The 19737-nt window shown below is 42.2% G+C and overlaps 1 protein-coding gene across 1 annotated transcript in view; it reads left to right on the forward strand.

Moving 5' to 3' along the window:
* The window catches only part of MDH1B (malate dehydrogenase 1B), a 33227-nt gene extending 15840 nt beyond the window's left edge, over window positions 1–17387 (forward strand). Inside the window, exons 7-13 of the mRNA XM_054043288.1 lie at window positions 2389–2552; window positions 3231–3370; window positions 9389–9437; window positions 10293–10361; window positions 12226–12306; window positions 15517–15591; window positions 16200–17387. Of these exons, the coding sequence (XP_053899263.1) occupies window positions 2389–2552; window positions 3231–3370; window positions 9389–9437; window positions 10293–10361; window positions 12226–12306; window positions 15517–15591; window positions 16200–16276 (655 nt within the window). The 3' untranslated portion in view covers window positions 16277–17387. The remainder of the gene's footprint in view (window positions 1–2388; window positions 2553–3230; window positions 3371–9388; window positions 9438–10292; window positions 10362–12225; window positions 12307–15516; window positions 15592–16199) is intronic.
* Window positions 17388–19737: the final 2350 nt, after the last annotated feature.

Below are 19737 nucleotides of genomic sequence, written 5' to 3' on the forward strand. Positions count from 1 at the left end.
CCTGCTCAGCTGCTGCCCAACCCGGTAGACACGTAAACTCACTCAGTATGGGGGTTTTTGCAGTTAACATTCTGAAAGCGCCTAGGTTTCTGCCTTTGGGGAGGTACACTGCTGCCTCACTCTAGACATCCAGGTGTGGACCTCCCACTTAAGCCCCAATACGATCCACAAACTGGGAGAAGATAGGCACTCCTCCACCTAACTGGCACATGGGACCTCATTCAGTAGGTATGCTCAAAGGCTGCCTAACTCCACACAAAACAGCTGGGGTAGAGAGAGAAAAACTTCACTTATAACCTTTAACCCAGTGGCTGGGGTATTTACCTGGGATGTGAGGAGAAGGGAATTGAACATGGATCTGCCATCTCTTAGGTAAGTGCTCGCACCACTGGGCTACAGGAGATTCTGATGGGGGGGGGAGGGGTACTCTCAATCTCTCCTGTTGAAATTGTTCCACTTTAATTAAAAAATTGACTATTAAATGGGCCAAAGAGTGAGACTGACTCTATAGCCCAGTGGTCAGGACACTCACCTGGGAAATGACAAATTTCTGTTCAAACCCCTTCTCAGCAGGCAGAAGAGGGACTTGAACTGGTGGTCTTCCACATCCCAGGTGAGTGGTCTAACCACTGGGCTAAAGGTTATAAGAGAGAGCTTACTCCACTAGCTACTTTGTATGGAGTTAGTCAGCGTCTAAACACACCTATCATATCAGGCCCTGCACTTGAATTAGGCAAAGGAGCACCTATCTTTCCTTGGTTCATGGATCACTGGAAGAAATAGGCAGCTATCTCCATCTCCCACTGGTTAGGTTAGGCAACTCCCTACCATACTAGGTTTGTGGAGCTCATGCTTATTGGGGTAGCCTCCAAGACCTCTTGCACTCGGTTCCCCCATGAACTCAGATACTAGTCTCATCACTCAGGTTTTTTTTTTTGTATTTTTTATTTGGCATACAGCAAAGCTACACTGAGTTGATCAGACAAATGTAGTGGGTGGGTACCGGGTATACCATGAATCCAAAGTTACACAGAATCCCCCCCCCCCTTTCTTTATATACACATTTACACATCACATTAATTTACTATACATAGCATCATGTTTTGGTATTGGCTTTATTACTTTGTAGGAACCAATCATTGTACAGCATGCTCGGTCCACGTGCTATTAGTGTTTGACTTACTCTTTACCTCACCTTACATTCCAGGCTTATTTTATACATTGTTGTCTTGTCCATTGTAAATGATTCCCTGGATGTTCCCCCTTATCTCAGTTAATACAGACATTGTTTCCAGCCTGCTAATCCATTTACCTCCATAATTCTGTCTCCCAAGAAATGAGGCCTCGCCTCTGTCTAGTTACTCATGTCAAGTGAGGCCTACGATGCTAAGGTGTCTGTCTCCCCTCATGCATTGTACAAGGAGCCTGGGCACCTAACCCAGGCTTTGTGGATCACAGTGCTGTTCCTGTGATTTTCTAGGTGCCTAAAAGTTAGAGGGTGTGATGTCGGTGTCGCAACATCTAAGTCCCTTGTGGATCCAGGCCCTAATCTCTATTGACAAACCAGCTAAGGCACCTGTCTACATCTTTATGTGCCTAAATACCTTTCGAAACCTGGCTTTATTAACTTGATAGCACTAGTCAAACAATCTGTGTTCTGAGGGGACCCTGCAGCCACAAGGGAGCAGCAGAGAGGTTATGACCAAGGTTTTGCAAATTCAGCACATTCCTCTGGTTACCTCCACCAAAAAGGCCTTATGGAGTCCCCACTACAGTTTAGAATGCTGAAAAAAAGCATTTGAATAAATGACCTGCACCTGCAACACTCTTCACCTCTGACAACCAGGCCACTTCTACCTCTGTGCTTTTATCTGTAGCTGTAGATGACTAGCTTTAAGCACTCAAGATTGAATTAGTCCAGGAGCTCTCAAACTGTGGGTTGGGACCCCAGAGTGGGTCATGTTAATGGGGTCGCCAGAGCTAGTTTAGAGTTGCTGGGGCTTGGGGCTGAAGCCAGGGGCCAAAGCTGAAGCCCAAGGGATTCAGCCCTGGGTGGCGGGGCTCAGGTTATAGGCCCCCTGGCTGGGGCTGAAGCCCTTGGGCTTTGGCTTTTATCCCTACCCTGCCTAGGCAATGGGGCTTGGGCTTGGGCTTTGGCTCCCCACCCAGGGCAGTGGGAATCAGGCAGACTCAGGCTTCGGTTCCCCTTCCTGGGGTCGTGTAGTAATTTTTGTTGTCAGAAGGGGGTCATGGTGCAATGAAGTTTGAGAACTGTATTAGTCCATACTGACATCTTCCTCTGTCTTTAGTTCTTATTTAATCTAGAAGAACTACCTGATCTTGAGTCTTCCATAGTTATATTAAAAATCTCTCCTTTCTTGATGACAGCAACTGGGTGCGTTCAGAATTTTCATTTGTACTGAGTTCCCTGAGTTCCCGGGAGCATCACTGCTTAGGCATGTCACCTGCTCATGTAATAGCTACTGTGCTGAGATACTGGTATCAAGACTCTCCTCCCGGGGAGATTGTCTCAATGGGAATACTCAGCGAAGGTAAATTTCAATTTGTAGTTCACACATACTGTGAAGATTTCTCTTTACTCTATAGCTTCCTTCAGTAAGTGTAATAGTAATTTTTTAATTCAGATCTTTAACAATTTTCAATTAAATCATGATTCTCTGAGGATAACTTATTTTCTTAACACAAGAGCTTCCAAATCTAAGAAATTATTCTACCAAGATCCTAGAATGCTGTATGTACTTTTTACATGCATCTCAAAAAATTACTCAGGTGTTTTTGTGGTTTCATTTTCCTGGCCCTCTATTTTAACCCACTAATTCAATTGATTTTATGTAGTCACTGCTTTGTAGAAAGGATTTTTAAATTCCTTATTGATTCTTTGGGCTACATTTTGAAAGAATGTCCTTTAACTGTGATTATGAGTCCAAATACATTTAGAAATATTTTCGTAAGTGCCATTTAAAGCACAGATGGAAATAAGGAATTTTGCATATCTAGTGTTAAGGTACACAATGATTTTGTGGATTCCTAATTAAAACTTGCAGTCATGATAAATCAGGGAGTTCAGTGTTCTTTGTATTGTAAGATGAGAAAGGCAATAATCTGTCTATTTTAGGGTTTTACATTGCTACTCACCACTACAGTATTTGAGCACATCACTGTGTGTTTTAATCAGAAAGAAACATGTTTGGGGGGAATTTTTTCTTTAGGTCAATTTTGTATCCCTGAAGGGATTATCTTTTCCATGCCTGTGAGGTTCCAGGATGGTAGCTGGGAGGTCATTACAGAAACAGAAATTAATGAAGAAACCCAAGAAGCTCTGAAGCGTTTAGCCCATGATCTGATACAGGTGATGTCACTCTCCATCTAGTATTATTTCCATTCGACCATCTATGGGTATGTCACAGGGTACTCTACTCACCGCTTGGAAGCGCCTCCTCCTGGTTGTTCTGGGGATTAGCACTGCCAGGCCAATGCCCCTTCCTGTGGTTGCACTCTATTATTCTCACTCTGCAGCCACTCTCTCGCTCCAGGAGCTGCGGCTTCCTCTTTGTGACTCAGTCCTCTGGTCAGGTCACTGAGTGGTTCACCTTCTGGACTATCAACATCTTTCCATACCAACGGTCTCAGGCAGTTCCCCAGTGGTTTTTTTCAAATACTGGGTTTTTTCAAAGCCTAGAATTTCTCATAAAACACAAAATAAGCTAACAGCAATTTCTTTTCAGTGTGTCATTCACAATAAGTTGCAAATTGTTATTAATATTGAATACAAGAGGACTGATCTCAAACACTTCACTTTCACATCATTCATTTTTTTCTCTTTAGTCATGTTAATAGTATGTAGGGAGTATCTTCATCGGAACATTTTGAATTCATCCTAGAAATTGTAACTGTTGTAAATAGTATATGATAATAAAGGTCTCTTTCTCATGTAGGAAAAACAAGTTGCACTAGGGGAAATACCAGAAATGCGTCCATCTCCATCTCCCCTTGAGACGGCCAAAAGCACACTCCACCACCATTCTGCACTTGCTCAGCCGGTAGTTGAAGAGTTCTTTTTCAGTGTCCAGGGCGCCAGTATAGGGCTTCATGAGCCAGGGCATTAGCGGGTAGGCTGGGTCCCCGAGGATGACTATAGGCATCTCCACATCCCCAAGAGTTATTTTGTGGTCCGGGAAGTAAATACCTTGCTGCAGCCGTCTAAACAGACCAGAGTTCCTGAAAACACGAGCGTCATGAACCTTGCCCGGCCATCCCACGTAGATGTTGGTAAAACGTCCCCTGTGGTCCACCAGTGCTTGCAGCACCATGGAAAAGTATCCCTTTCTGTTAATGTACTGGCTGGCCTGGTGTTCCGGTGCCAGGATAGGGATGTGAGTTCCATCTATGGCCCCACCGCAGTTTGGGAATCCCATCGCTGCGAAGCCATCTATGATGGCCTCCACGTTTCCCAGGGTCACTACCTTTGGCAGCAGTACATCAACGATTGCCTTGGCTACTTGCATCACAACAACCCCCACGGTAGATTTGCCCACCCCAAACTGGTTCGCGACTGACCGGTAGCTGTCTGGCGTTGCAAGCTTCCACAGGGCTATGGCCACTCGCTTCTGGACAGTCAGGGCTGCTCGCATCCGGGTGTCATTGCGCTTCAGGGCAGGGGACAGCAACTCACAAAGTTCCAGGAAAGTTCCCTTCCGCATGCGAAAGTTTCGCAGCCACTGGGATTCATCCCAGACCTGCAGCACTATGCGGTCCCACCACTCAGTGCTTGTTTCCCGTGCCCAGAATCGCCGTTCCACGGCATCAACATGACCCATTGCCACCGTGATGTTCTCGGCGCTGGGTCCCCTGCTTTCTGAGAGGTCTGTGCTACTCTCAGACTTCAGGCCATCACCGCGTTGACGTAGCCTCCTCGCCTGACTTTTCTGCATCTGCCTCAGGGAAAGGTGTATGATAAGTTGCGAGGCGTTGAGAGCGGCCACAACTGCAGTGATGGTTGCAGCAGGCTCCATGCTCGCAGTGCTGTGGTGTCCGCGCTGTCACTGACTAGAAAAGTGCGCGAACTGATTTCCCGCCGGCGCTTTCAGGGAGGGAGGGCGGGAGTGATGGACGGATGACGACAGTTACCCAAAAGCACCCTGGACACATTTTTTTTTACCCAGAAGGCATTTGCGGCTCCACCCAGAATTCCAATGGGCAGCGGGGACTCCGGGAACTGTGGGATAGCTGACCACAGTGCACCACTTCCAATGTCGACGCTTTCCCCGTTAGTGTGGACTCACAAAGTCGAATTACTGTCCTTAGTGTGGACACACACGTTCGACTTTGCAATATCGATTCCAAAAATTCGATTTAAGTAAAATCGAACTACTCTCGTAGTGTAGACAAGGCCTAGGAATCACCGCATCCTGCTCAGCTGCTGCCCAACCCGGTAGACACGTAAACTCACTCAGTATGGGGGTTTTTGCAGTTAACATTCTGAAAGCGCCTAGGTTTCTGCCTTTGGGGAGGTACACTGCTGCCTCACTCTAGACATCCAGGTGTGGACCTCCCACTTAAGCCCCAATACGATCCACAAACTGGGAGAAGATAGGCACTCCTCCACCTAACTGGCACATGGGACCTCATTCAGTAGGTATGCTCAAAGGCTGCCTAACTCCACACAAAACAGCTGGGGTAGAGAGAGAAAAACTTCACTTATAACCTTTAACCCAGTGGCTGGGGTATTTACCTGGGATGTGAGGAGAAGGGAATTGAACATGGATCTGCCATCTCTTAGGTAAGTGCTCGCACCACTGGGCTACAGGAGATTCTGATGGGGGGGGGAGGGGTACTCTCAATCTCTCCTGTTGAAATTGTTCCACTTTAATTAAAAAATTGACTATTAAATGGGCCAAAGAGTGAGACTGACTCTATAGCCCAGTGGTCAGGACACTCACCTGGGAAATGACAAATTTCTGTTCAAACCCCTTCTCAGCAGGCAGAAGAGGGACTTGAACTGGTGGTCTTCCACATCCCAGGTGAGTGGTCTAACCACTGGGCTAAAGGTTATAAGAGAGAGCTTACTCCACTAGCTACTTTGTATGGAGTTAGTCAGCGTCTAAACACACCTATCATATCAGGCCCTGCACTTGAATTAGGCAAAGGAGCACCTATCTTTCCTTGGTTCATGGATCACTGGAAGAAATAGGCAGCTATCTCCATCTCCCACTGGTTAGGTTAGGCAACTCCCTACCTACCATACTAGGTTTGTGGAGCTCATGCTTATTGGGGTAGCCTCCAAGACCTCTTGCACTCGGTTCCCCCATGAACTCAGATACTAGTCTCATCACTCAGGTTTTTTTTTTTGTATTTTTTATTTGGCATACAGCAAAGCTACACTGAGTTGATCAGACAAATGTAGTGGGTGGGTACCGGGTATACCATGAATCCAAAGTTACACAGAATCCCCCCCCCCCTTTCTTTATATACACATTTACACATCACATTAATTTACTATACATAGCATCATGTTTTGGTATTGGCTTTATTACTTTGTAGGAACCAATCATTGTACAGCATGCTCGGTCCACGTGCTATTAGTGTTTGACTTACTCTTTACCTCACCTTACATTCCAGGCTTATTTTATACATTGTTGTCTTGTCCATTGTAAATGATTCCCTGGATGTTCCCCCTTATCTCAGTTAATACAGACATTGTTTCCAGCCTGCTAATCCATTTACCTCCATAATTCTGTCTCCCAAGAAATGAGGCCTCGCCTCTGTCTAGTTACTCATGTCAAGTGAGGCCTACGATGCTAAGGTGTCTGTCTCCCCTCATGCATTGTACAAGGAGCCTGGGCACCTAACCCAGGCTTTGTGGATCACAGTGCTGTTCCTGTGATTTTCTAGGTGCCTAAAAGTTAGAGGGTGTGATGTCGGTGTCGCAACATCTAAGTCCCTTGTGGATCCAGGCCCTAATCTCTATTGACAAACCAGCTAAGGCACCTGTCTACATCTTTATGTGCCTAAATACCTTTCGAAACCTGGCTTTATTAACTTGATAGCACTAGTCAAACAATCTGTGTTCTGAGGGGACCCTGCAGCCACAAGGGAGCAGCAGAGAGGTTATGACCAAGGTTTTGCAAATTCAGCACATTCCTCTGGTTACCTCCACCAAAAAGGCCTTATGGAGTCCCCACTACAGTTTAGAATGCTGAAAAAAAGCATTTGAATAAATGACCTGCACCTGCAACACTCTTCACCTCTGACAACCAGGCCACTTCTACCTCTGTGCTTTTATCTGTAGCTGTAGATGACTAGCTTTAAGCACTCAAGATTGAATTAGTCCAGGAGCTCTCAAACTGTGGGTTGGGACCCCAGAGTGGGTCATGTTAATGGGGTCGCCAGAGCTAGTTTAGAGTTGCTGGGGCTTGGGGCTGAAGCCAGGGGCCAAAGCTGAAGCCCAAGGGATTCAGCCCTGGGTGGCGGGGCTCAGGTTATAGGCCCCCTGGCTGGGGCTGAAGCCCTTGGGCTTTGGCTTTTATCCCTACCCTGCCTAGGCAATGGGGCTTGGGCTTGGGCTTTGGCTCCCCACCCAGGGCAGTGGGAATCAGGCAGACTCAGGCTTCGGTTCCCCTTCCTGGGGTCGTGTAGTAATTTTTGTTGTCAGAAGGGGGTCATGGTGCAATGAAGTTTGAGAACTGTATTAGTCCATACTGACATCTTCCTCTGTCTTTAGTTCTTATTTAATCTAGAAGAACTACCTGATCTTGAGTCTTCCATAGTTATATTAAAAATCTCTCCTTTCTTGATGACAGCAACTGGGTGCGTTCAGAATTTTCATTTGTACTGAGTTCCCTGAGTTCCCGGGAGCATCACTGCTTAGGCATGTCACCTGCTCATGTAATAGCTACTGTGCTGAGATACTGGTATCAAGACTCTCCTCCCGGGGAGATTGTCTCAATGGGAATACTCAGCGAAGGTAAATTTCAATTTGTAGTTCACACATACTGTGAAGATTTCTCTTTACTCTATAGCTTCCTTCAGTAAGTGTAATAGTAATTTTTTAATTCAGATCTTTAACAATTTTCAATTAAATCATGATTCTCTGAGGATAACTTATTTTCTTAACACAAGAGCTTCCAAATCTAAGAAATTATTCTACCAAGATCCTAGAATGCTGTATGTACTTTTTACATGCATCTCAAAAAATTACTCAGGTGTTTTTGTGGTTTCATTTTCCTGGCCCTCTATTTTAACCCACTAATTCAATTGATTTTATGTAGTCACTGCTTTGTAGAAAGGATTTTTAAATTCCTTATTGATTCTTTGGGCTACATTTTGAAAGAATGTCCTTTAACTGTGATTATGAGTCCAAATACATTTAGAAATATTTTCGTAAGTGCCATTTAAAGCACAGATGGAAATAAGGAATTTTGCATATCTAGTGTTAAGGTACACAATGATTTTGTGGATTCCTAATTAAAACTTGCAGTCATGATAAATCAGGGAGTTCAGTGTTCTTTGTATTGTAAGATGAGAAAGGCAATAATCTGTCTATTTTAGGGTTTTACATTGCTACTCACCACTACAGTATTTGAGCACATCACTGTGTGTTTTAATCAGAAAGAAACATGTTTGGGGGGAATTTTTTCTTTAGGTCAATTTTGTATCCCTGAAGGGATTATCTTTTCCATGCCTGTGAGGTTCCAGGATGGTAGCTGGGAGGTCATTACAGAAACAGAAATTAATGAAGAAACCCAAGAAGCTCTGAAGCGTTTAGCCCATGATCTGATACAGGTGATGTCACTCTCCATCTAGTATTATTTCCATTCGACCATCTATGGGTATGTCACAGGGTACTCTACTCACCGCTTGGAAGCGCCTCCTCCTGGTTGTTCTGGGGATTAGCACTGCCAGGCCAATGCCCCTTCCTGTGGTTGCACTCTATTATTCTCACTCTGCAGCCACTCTCTCGCTCCAGGAGCTGCGGCTTCCTCTTTGTGACTCAGTCCTCTGGTCAGGTCACTGAGTGGTTCACCTTCTGGACTATCAACATCTTTCCATACCAACGGTCTCAGGCAGTTCCCCAGTGGTTTTTTTCAAATACTGGGTTTTTTCAAAGCCTAGAATTTCTCATAAAACACAAAATAAGCTAACAGCAATTTCTTTTCAGTGTGTCATTCACAATAAGTTGCAAATTGTTATTAATATTGAATACAAGAGGACTGATCTCAAACACTTCACTTTCACATCATTCATTTTTTTCTCTTTAGTCATGTTAATAGTATGTAGGGAGTATCTTCATCGGAACATTTTGAATTCATCCTAGAAATTGTAACTGTTGTAAATAGTATATGATAATAAAGGTCTCTTTCTCATGTAGGAAAAACAAGTTGCACTAGGGGAAATACCAGAAATGCGTCCATATAAAGGTAAAACCCTTAGGCTTGGTCTACACTAAACCCCCAAATCGAACTAAGGTACGCAACATCAGCTACGTGAATAACGTAGCTGAAGTTCGAAGTACCTTAGTTCGAACTTACCTCGGTCCACACGCGGCAGGCAGGCTCCCCCGTCGACTCCGCGGTACTCCTCTCGCCGAGCTGGAGTACCGCAGTCGACGGCGAGCACTTCCGGGTTCGACTTATCGCGTCCAGACAAGACGCGATAAGTCGAACCCAGAAGTTCGATTGCCAGCCGCCGAACTAGCGGCTGGGTATAGACGTACCCTCAGTAGTAAATATTGGTTTAAAGCTGTGTCGTATAACAGAGGAAATAAAATAAGATTTTGAGGGGGATTTAAAGAAGTGGGTGTGATGACTGGGTTGTATGATTTTTTTTTTCGATGGATTAAAATTCTGCCTTCTGGATTTCTGAAGTTATTTTAAGTGCTGGTATTAAGGGTCCTGATCCTACTGTACTGTTGTAATCTCATAGCCCTTAGAGAGTGCAAGACTGGATGGGTGGCAGTCATGTTTTGGTTTGTTGATCTTCTAGCATTCAGAGATTATGAATATCATCACTTGAGTTGGGATGTAGGATTTATATCTTGTCATTGTTTAATATTGAACATTAAGCCTCTTTCCATATTGAAATGACTAATTGGAAAATACTTTTGCCATATGTCTTGGTTAATGTTTTTGAAGCTACTCTGGTATATCATGGGCTCTTTTGGCCTCTTTGTTAACCACCTGCCATTTAAAAAAAAAAAAAAGGGAAAACCTCAGATGCAAAAAAGGCTGTTGTAAATGTGAATTTGAATCTTTTCATGTGGATGTTTTTTACAGAACCTGCATTCAATGGCTTCAATCTGCTAGCACTTCTGGAAGAGGAAAACGTTCGAACACCCCCAGAGGGTAGGCTAAAAAACATGATAGTAGCCCCAATTATTTCAGGGAAGTTAAATCCAATATTTCACTGTTACATCTTGTCACTTCCTCAGGAGGTCCCAATTACAAGAAAGAAGAGATCTTTTATACCAGCACTAAATTATTGATCCACTTGGCTTCACTTAAAGTAAAATTCCCAGGTTACCATGGTAAAGTTCAAGTGCATAACCACATAAACCGAACCCTATCAATACTTACAGAAAATCCAGCATCTCTTCTAAGAACATAAGAACGGCCGTACTGGGTCAGACCAAAGGTCCATCTAGCCCAGTATCCTGTCTACCGACAGTGGCCAATGCCAGGTGCCCCAGAGGGAGTGAACCTAACTGTTAAGGATCAAGTTCTCTCTCTCCTGTCGTCCATCTCCACCCTCTGACAAACAGAGGCTAGGGACACCATTCCTTACCCATCCTGGCTAATAGCCATTAATGGACTTAACCTCCATGAATTTATCCAGTTCTCTTTTAAACCCTGTTATAGTCCTAGCCTTCACAACCTCCTCAGGCAAGGAGTTCCACAAGTTGACTGTGTGCTGTGTGAAGAAGAACTTCCTTTTATTTGTTTTAAACCTGCTGTCCATTAATTTCATCATCTCTACTTTGGGAGTTTGAGAGATAAGCAGGATTAGTTTGGCGGGACCTGCAAACCACATCACAATGCCATGACAAACTCTTGAGCCTTCCCCAATCTATTTTTCCAATCCACAATACAAGGCCAAGTCCTAATCCACCTCTTCCGTTGCTTCATTTCCCACCAGTTTTGCTACTTGGATTCTCTGCCCTGTCACTTCAGGATGATTACATTAGGGAAAAAAGAAAGAGCATCCATGAAATTGAAAATTTCCTAATCTGAAAGCTATGTGTTCTTGCGGTTTATTCTGTTTTCCCATTTTTTGCTCTCCTTCCTTCCATCTCCAAGTTTTATTTTCTTAGCTACATTCCATGTTCTCTTTTTTCATCTTTTTAAACTACAGTTCTCTCTCAATTTTAGTTTTTACTCTTTCCATGTCTCTCTCCCTCTTCCTTTGTGTCATTTCCCTTTCTCACTATCCCTCTTTCCCTGGATTCTTCTCATTTCCACTGAGTTTCTCCTGTCTTATTTCTCAGTCCCCCAAATCTCTTTCCTCTTGTTCTCATAATGCCCCAGTTATCTCCTTTCCCTTACGCAGGTGCTACTATTTCCCCTGGTCCTAAATTGCTTTCCTTCTCTCAGATCCCCTAAAATTCCTTCTCTTTCAGGTCATAGCAACTCTCTTTTCCCTGAAAACTTTTCTTCTTTTCCATCGACTCTATAGATGCACATACTGGGAAACAGGAAGAGGAATGGGAGTGGCATCTCTGCAGCTCCACACCTCCAGAGAGCACCTGTGTATTTTGGTCTCTGATCATAGTCCACAGCCCCAGTGATGAATTCTTGATATATGAAGGGCTCAGTGATCCACACAGGCCACATCCTGGTGCTCTCAGAGACAGACTTCAAGTGAGAACAGGACTCTTCCTACCTGGCTGCCACCTGGTGCCCTGTCCTGCTCTTTTGCAAAACTGCCTCATCCTTTGTGGCAAAAAAGAGCACACTGGCAGCTCAGCAGAAGAGCAACTCAGCTACAGGCAGTCAGCTAGCCAGTAGTAACCTAAATACTCAATTGGTGGAGAACCCTGCAAGTCAAGTTTCCCTAAGGCTTTGGAGGTCTTAGGATCAAATCTTCATAGCATCATATTATTCAGATAATAGCAAAACGTATCAAAATACCTTTCCTGTCATCCTGCATATTTAAATATGAGGAGATGTGTGTTTTAAAATACAGAGCATTCTATTATTTTGTTTGTTACAGACGTGGACACCTTATCCAATGGCTTACTTCAGCCAGAGACCCAGGAAGGAGAAGGAGAAAAAGTCCAAACAACCACTGATGGTAAACTATATGTTCCAGAATATTATAGTTTCTACAAAATTTTCCTCATTGATAACATCTGAAGGCTGGAGCTCTTTATGCAGAAGCAGGTTGAAAAACAAAAACAATGCAAATGTGACATTCCCTGACAAGAGGGCAAAGCTTCTGTGAAATCCTGGACCCACTGAAGTCAATGAGGCCAGGATTTCACCTTGTATGTTTAATGGTTTGTAGCCATGTAGGCCAACAAACTATTACAAATCTTCCTCTATTGTCCAAAATACTCACATTCAGGTTATACTGAACAATGGTATTCACAGGTAAAAGGAAGTGTTTCACAGCCCCAAGCTCCTGCCTCCTCAGGGGGTCAAATATAATAAATGACAACTCCTTTGTAAGAATATATATAAACAAGAGGAATAGTTAAGGTTGAGCTTTCTTTGTCCTTTCTCTGTGAAAGATTTATGTACCCAATTTTAGGGTTTTTGGTCAAATACATACTTACAGACACAATCACAGATAGCTAAATAGATATGATAATCCTTTCCTGAAAGCATTCAGGAAAATATGTATAAAATCAATTTCCACTACCTGTAAGTCCCCCTGAGAAATTGGCCCTTAGGATGGTCATTCCAATCCAACTGCAAATTGTTAACTAAAGTTGTCTTATTGCTTTGTAATTTACCACTCGTGATCATATCCAAAAGCTCAACTTGACATAACAGATATAAAGGTGAAACATAAGACAACACTATCATAACTGATCACATTTTCAAAAATCTCCACATCCTCTTGAAACCCTCCCGGCTAAGCAGAATATCATCAGTATCTTCCTTATATTAAATACCGCTAAAGAGAAATAGCTTGTTCCACCAACCAAGAAATATATGTAAATGAAAACAAATGTTGCCTCTATTGCTGTATCCTATTAGGATCTGAACCAAAGTCCAATGGGAGTCTTTTCCTTGATTTCAATTTTGGGCCTTTAATGAAGAGAGAGAGGCTTATTGAGCAAAAAACACATATACTGTTTAATATTGATGAGGCCAAGGGGACTGCTCACTGAAATGCTGTAAGACCCTTCTAATACCCTCTTCTCCTCCTCAGTACTATTAGACACAAACCAGGCATATCAGAGAACAGGGGAAGAGCATGGAAAATGCAAATTATCTCACTCATGAATGTAAAACATTTCATCCTCTAATTCTGTTTACTGTAGAAGCTGAAGCTTCTTCCAGTGACTTATTTCAGCCAGAGACTCCAGAAGGAGAAAAACTCCCACTGAGGATATACCAAGAGGCTTAATTAAAGATGATCCTTTATTTGTTCATGGTCAAAAGAATGTCACAATATACTCTGTCACATTTCCTTATTGCTTGCACTTGCCCCAGATACCTTTTCTTTCAGTTCCTCTGTCTCTCCACATACTGCTTCCCTTATGTACATCATAGTGCATAGACTGTGAACTTGGTTCTCCAGTTAATGAAGGCATGTTTTTAACCCACAGATACCTAGAACCATTGCAACTTTGGAGTTCCTTATAAGCAGAATTATAAACCCTGATATCTAAAAGTGTGGTCTAGTTGCTAAAAAATTAGATTGAGAGTTCTACTCCTGTGCTCTTACACTGACTCAGTCTATGGTTTTTGACAAATCACTGAGGCCAGCATGTTCAAAAGTTGTCACTGATTTGGGGTGCCCACTTTTAGACACTGGGACCTAATTTCCAGAATTTTTGAACACCCATCACTCCCATTGGCTCAGCACTTCTAAAAATCAGACCCAAGAAGTCTCAAATTGGGCATCCAAGAACCAAGGCCCCAAAAATCACTGACTGCTTTTGGAGAAATGGGCCTTTCCCTCACACTATCATCAGTTTTTTCATGTATAAAATGATACTTGGCCACGTTTGTAAAGCATTGTGACTACACAAGTATTAAGTATTATTATTTATTATTCACATGGAGCCTATTGGCAAGCCAGCCTGTTTCTAAACATTGTTCAGTATTTAGTCTAGACATCTAGCTATCAAAAAATGGCTGTCTTCACAGGAAGTTCTAAGTGCAATTGATATCCATTTATACATTTTAGGACCAAATGTCACAAATCACATGTGTTTGGGTAACACATTGCCTGACAAAAGTCAAATCATGATCCTCTATTTTATTCAAAGACTGTCAGTTTTTCTGAAGGCTTTTCCGTATCTAAGCACCTCATATGCATTACTGATTGAATGGTCAAGGCAAGGTCACGCAGGAAGTCTGTACCAGAAATGGGATCAGAATCCCTATCTTCTGAGTCCCTGCCCAGTGCATTAGCCACAGTTAGCCTTCCTCGCCTCATTCAGTTCTAATCTGTTCCATATCTCATAATGAGGGGGGATTTGATAGCTGCTTTCAGCTACCTGAAAGGGGGTTCCAAAGAGGATGGATCTAGACTGTTCTCAGTGTTACCAGGTGACAGAACAAGGAGTAATGGTCTCAAGTTGCAGTGCGAGAGGTTTAGGTTGGATATTAGGAAAAACTTTTTCACTAGGGAGGGTGGTGAAGCACTGGAATGGGTTCCCTAGGGAGGTGGTGGAATCTCCTTCCTTGAGGTTTTTAAGGTCAGGCTTGACAAAGTCCTGGCTGGGATGATTTAGTTGGGAATTGGTCCTGCTTTGAGCAGGGGGTTGGACTAGATGACCTCCTGAGGTCCCTTCCAACCCTGAGATTCTATGATTCTAGGATTCATCTTCCCCTAAGCCTCAACCCTGGTTTACACTACAAACTTATGTCAGTATAACTACATCGCGCAGGGGTGTGGATCTTCCACACCGCTGAGTGACATAATTATACTGACCTAATCCCTGGAGTTGACAGCACTATGTCAACGGAAGATCTTCTCCTGACAACACAGCTACCACCTCTTGGGGAGGTGGCGTACCTACATCAATGGGAGAAGCTTTCCCATTGGCATAAGCAACGTCTTAACTAAGCACTACAGTGGTACAGCTGCACTGGTGCAGCACTGTAGGTGTAGACAAGCCCTCAGTTGCATGTGTACTGGTTAGTGTTGCTGAAAGTGTTGGAGTACTGTCCTAGGTGCCTTCTGATACCAAATTTCGTTCTCAAAAAAGGAAAGAGACTAATACATTCTCAGAAAATGGCGAGCAAAGAAATAGTAATTGAAATCCAGGCATGACTGTCATAAAAGTAGAGCATTTTGGTCCTTTCATTTTGTTTATTACAGAACCTGAAGCTCCACCCAATGAGTTACTTCAGTCAGAGATGCTGGAAGAAGAAAAAGTCCAAGAGCCCATAGATGGTAGGCCAAGATGCTTAAATATAATTTTTTTTTTATTGTTCATAATGTTCAAATTGTAACTCCAACACCTTTTGACAAACCTGGATACAAATCCTCAACTTTTCACAGGGTCCAGAAACAAAACAATGGAAAACTTTTGTAAGTAAACAGGATAGCAAAATACCAGGTCTAAATAGTTTATTCAATCACTGCCCCAGTTGGTTTAATTTAAAACAGAATATAAAGATTTATCCATTCAGCTAACGGCAAATGTAGCATAAACAAGCAAAGTAGGTATTAATAGCTTCTCAGTTGGGATTGTTGGTAGCTGAGCACTTTTAAAAGTCTGGCCACATCATTTAGGTTCCTATCTTGGAGATGAGCTCTTTCGAAAACCTGGCCAATGAATTTTACTTGCCCCCTAAGGGAATGTCTACGCAGCAGTTGGGAGATGTGATTCACAGCTCAGGTAGACATACATGTACTGGCTACTTTAAGATGGCAATTTCCACAGAGAGCGTGATCTGGCTCCTACAGACCATCAGAAAACCAAGAACAAATAGGGAGAAACTCTAAAAAAAAGAGAATTTGTCTTGTTAACCTAAAATATTTTAAATCTGTTTTTACAGATCCTGAAACTTCATCTGAGGGCTTAAATCAATCAGAGACCAGTCTGAGCAATGCAGAAAACAATGAAAACCCTTAAATAATTTCCGATCAAGTAAACTACAGCAAGGGATATGCTATAGTGCTTGGAACATATTACTTCTGTGATCTGACAGAGACAGATTCATGGCTTTGAACCTTCACAGATTTTCTTTTGTAGTAGTTATTTAAGAACCTATAGGAACTGGCACATTTAAAAAAAAACCCCACACACACCTCATGTTAATTGATTCTACAGGATTGCAAATTTAAACACAAATTCAATAAATAAAAATGTTAACATTATTTTATCAATAAGTCATTCACATTGCACGTGTTGTATATTAAAGTAAATATTTAACAGCCTAAGCAAAAATCTTAGGCCAACATTTTCAAAAATGAGAGCATAACTTTAAGCATCCCTTTTTTAAAATCCTGGCTTTCTTTTATTTGTTTTCTGATACCTGTATGTTTGAATTAGTAATATTAATATTGTACTAAAATAAGAAATTAAAACGATGCCAGTGTAGCATAAATATTACATATTTAAAGTGTAGTTTTACTCTGAGAAGTGACAGTAAAAATGGCATCTCTTTGCTCAGCAAATAGAACTCTGTATGCACAACAGTAACGTATTTGCTCACTTCAGTGACAAAAATATTCTTAGCTTTACAGAGCCAACAGAACTAAGATGGAATAGAATCTGCATCTCATTCAATCTTGCACAGCTTCCGCAGATTGTTTACCGAGTTCCAATCATTTACACCTGTGCAAACCCACTGAAGAAAATGTTGCACAGATAAAGCTGAGTCCCAGTTTGCCTTACAGAAGCTTTATCAAAGATGCTGATGCAGGATTGAAAACGTGCGAATTGCTCCTCAGACTCCAGAATGAGGTGGTAGTTAGGAAACAAATCTTTTACTTATGTACTGAGCACATTTGACACAAAAATTAGTAATACAATGAACATGGAAGCCATGATATCAACTTTGCAAAGTCACTTTTCAGACTAGAACTTCACATCGAACAGAAAAGAAAGAATCAGAGAATGAAAAAAAAAAACCTGAGGCCTTTCAAAATATTGAGGCTCTTAAGCAAGAATTGCCTTGTTTTTTTTTTTTAATTTGTGCTGGAGAAGTCAAGATACAATAAAGAAAAGCGCCTTCACTGGACACTGTAGAGTTGCACTGTTGTGCTTTTTTTTTTTTTTGCAGCTTTGTAGGTTTTAAACTCACCCTCTCCTTAGGTGCACCCAGCTAAAAGGGCCTTTAGTGCATCTGTCCAGATGTAGCAATAGCTTGGCTTCAGTACCTGGGGAGCATTAGTGGAGGCCAGTGAGCACTGCTGGCAGCACTGTTGGTCCTAAGGGAGTCACGTCTGGGCAGGGTCATGGAATCAATAGGAATACTCGTGTGAGTAAGGGTTGCAGGATCTGGCGTTTGATAAATGAATAACATCAAAGGGATAGAATGGAAACTTTTATGCAATTTATAGGAAACTCAGACTGGTTTTGCATATCCAAAGAATCATTTGAAAGGTCCACAAAACCTTAATCTCTACAAAGTTTGCTCAACCCAAGGTAATACACAAAATACATTTTCAAGGGTCATTGTCACCTACTAGAGAGCAGGTACTAAGGGAAAAATTCCATCCATATTTATTACATAAGATAAATGTAGTGGTGCCAGGACCACTCCCTTTACAAAGGGAACAGATTTGAACAAAACATTATTGAGAGGTGTTCTCTGCTGCTTATGGACCAACGCACAGCTCCCATTACCGTCAACGAAAGTTTTGCCAGGGTAAGGACCTCAGGATTTGGCCTTAATTTCTTGACACAGCCATTGAAAGCATTTTCTTTCTGAATGTAAATTCTGTGTAGCACACTCTAATCAGCACAGCAAAAGTACATTTTGCTCTCAGGATTGGCTCTAGAAAATATAAGCAGTAATAAAATGGGAGGCGTAAGAGACAGTCAACTCTGTGTGATCAGCCAAGCTGTGGTTCTTGACATCCCCGATTCAGTTACAGGACAACAGTGTTATGGTCAGGGAAAGAATTCTCTTTAATCACAAAAGATCATTTCTTTGCTTCTTAGTGCATCGTCTTAAAAGGAAGAAAAAATATCAACTTTTCTTTCATTTTTTCCTCCATTCATTATTTCATTCATTCCATTAGTTTCAAAAGGCATTATTCTTATGCTGAAAGGTAAGCAGGTGCTTAAGTCCTTGCCCAAATCAGGGTGTTGGATAGTTGCAGTAAACCTTTTCATATGCACTCAGTGGAAGCTGGTTGTTCACTTATATTGGGAACTCCTTTCTTTTGTTAGTCTACATCTTTTAATAGACAGTCTTAAAAACAAATTAAATGCCATTGTGCATTCTTAATTTCCTTTTGCTGCAAAGCTTGGAAACAGGATAAACATTTTTGCTGTTATCTGCAACAAATAAATAGTGTTTGAATAAACTCATTTCTGTTCCAATGGAGGCTCCATTTGACAGGGGAGGAAACTAAGTGGAGTTCTTAGTTCTGGTTCTCTGCCCGCTGAGATGGACTAAATGGGGAGAGGGAGTCTTGTGGGTCAAAGGAAAGTGAGCTTATGAGAAGAGTGCTCAGGTGGCCCAAAGAAAGGTGGGAGATTGGGTGTTGGGTAGGATTTGGACATGGGAGTTGAGTGTTTTACGGAAGGAACAGCACAAATGGGAATAGTGTCATGGAGGCAGCAAGTGAGGGACCCCTAAGTTTCTGATGGGGGCAAGTGTCTCACTGGCAGAGTTCATACTGGAATCAAGAGTCTGCTGGGTGTCTTAGGGAAATCATGTAGGAGTCAGATGATTCATGGGGCAAGGGTGCGTCATTGGGGGCACAGGTTTAAGGGAATACATGTAGCTCTACTGAAAACCAGTTTGTCACATTTTCTTCAAACTTTGTAATTATGTTCTTCTTGGCCTTCAGAGTATTTCTACCAATTTTTAGACCAGACCAATTTTCTAAGCCTAAATTAGAGGGTAGTTAAAATCTGATATTGTAACAGCCTCATTGTAAGATATTTGTTCATATATTCTCAGATTTAGTATCTTTTAAGCCATAAATAATTTCCAGTACATACTTTACGCAGGGAATGTGTAGAGCATGTGAGTTCTGATATACTGCCTGTCAGAATAACTGGAAAAGCTTAATTTTAAAACTTCTTTAAATAAATGAATTTATCTTGCCAATTTTAGCACATGCATTGCACATATTGTACCATTTGGTTGTACTGTAAAACATGTAAGCTTTCTGGTTACACTAACACTGCTTTACCTAGGGGGTTACATTACCAGTTTGACTTATTACTGTCCCTGTTTGAATTGTCAGACTAGTTGATTGTCACAGGACACTGCTTCCTGCCTGAGAGAGAATGACTTCCTCCAGTGTCCATAGTAACGTCATGTTTCTCAGCAACCCGGAGAGGCTTGTTTGTGTTCCCCCCTTCTAGAACTATTACCTCGCAGTATAAGAAAAATGGCCCTTTGAAACAAC

Source organism: Malaclemys terrapin, chromosome 11 (genome assembly GCF_027887155.1).
Source record: "Malaclemys terrapin pileata isolate rMalTer1 chromosome 11, rMalTer1.hap1, whole genome shotgun sequence".
Taxonomy (NCBI): Eukaryota; Metazoa; Chordata; order Testudines; family Emydidae; genus Malaclemys; species Malaclemys terrapin.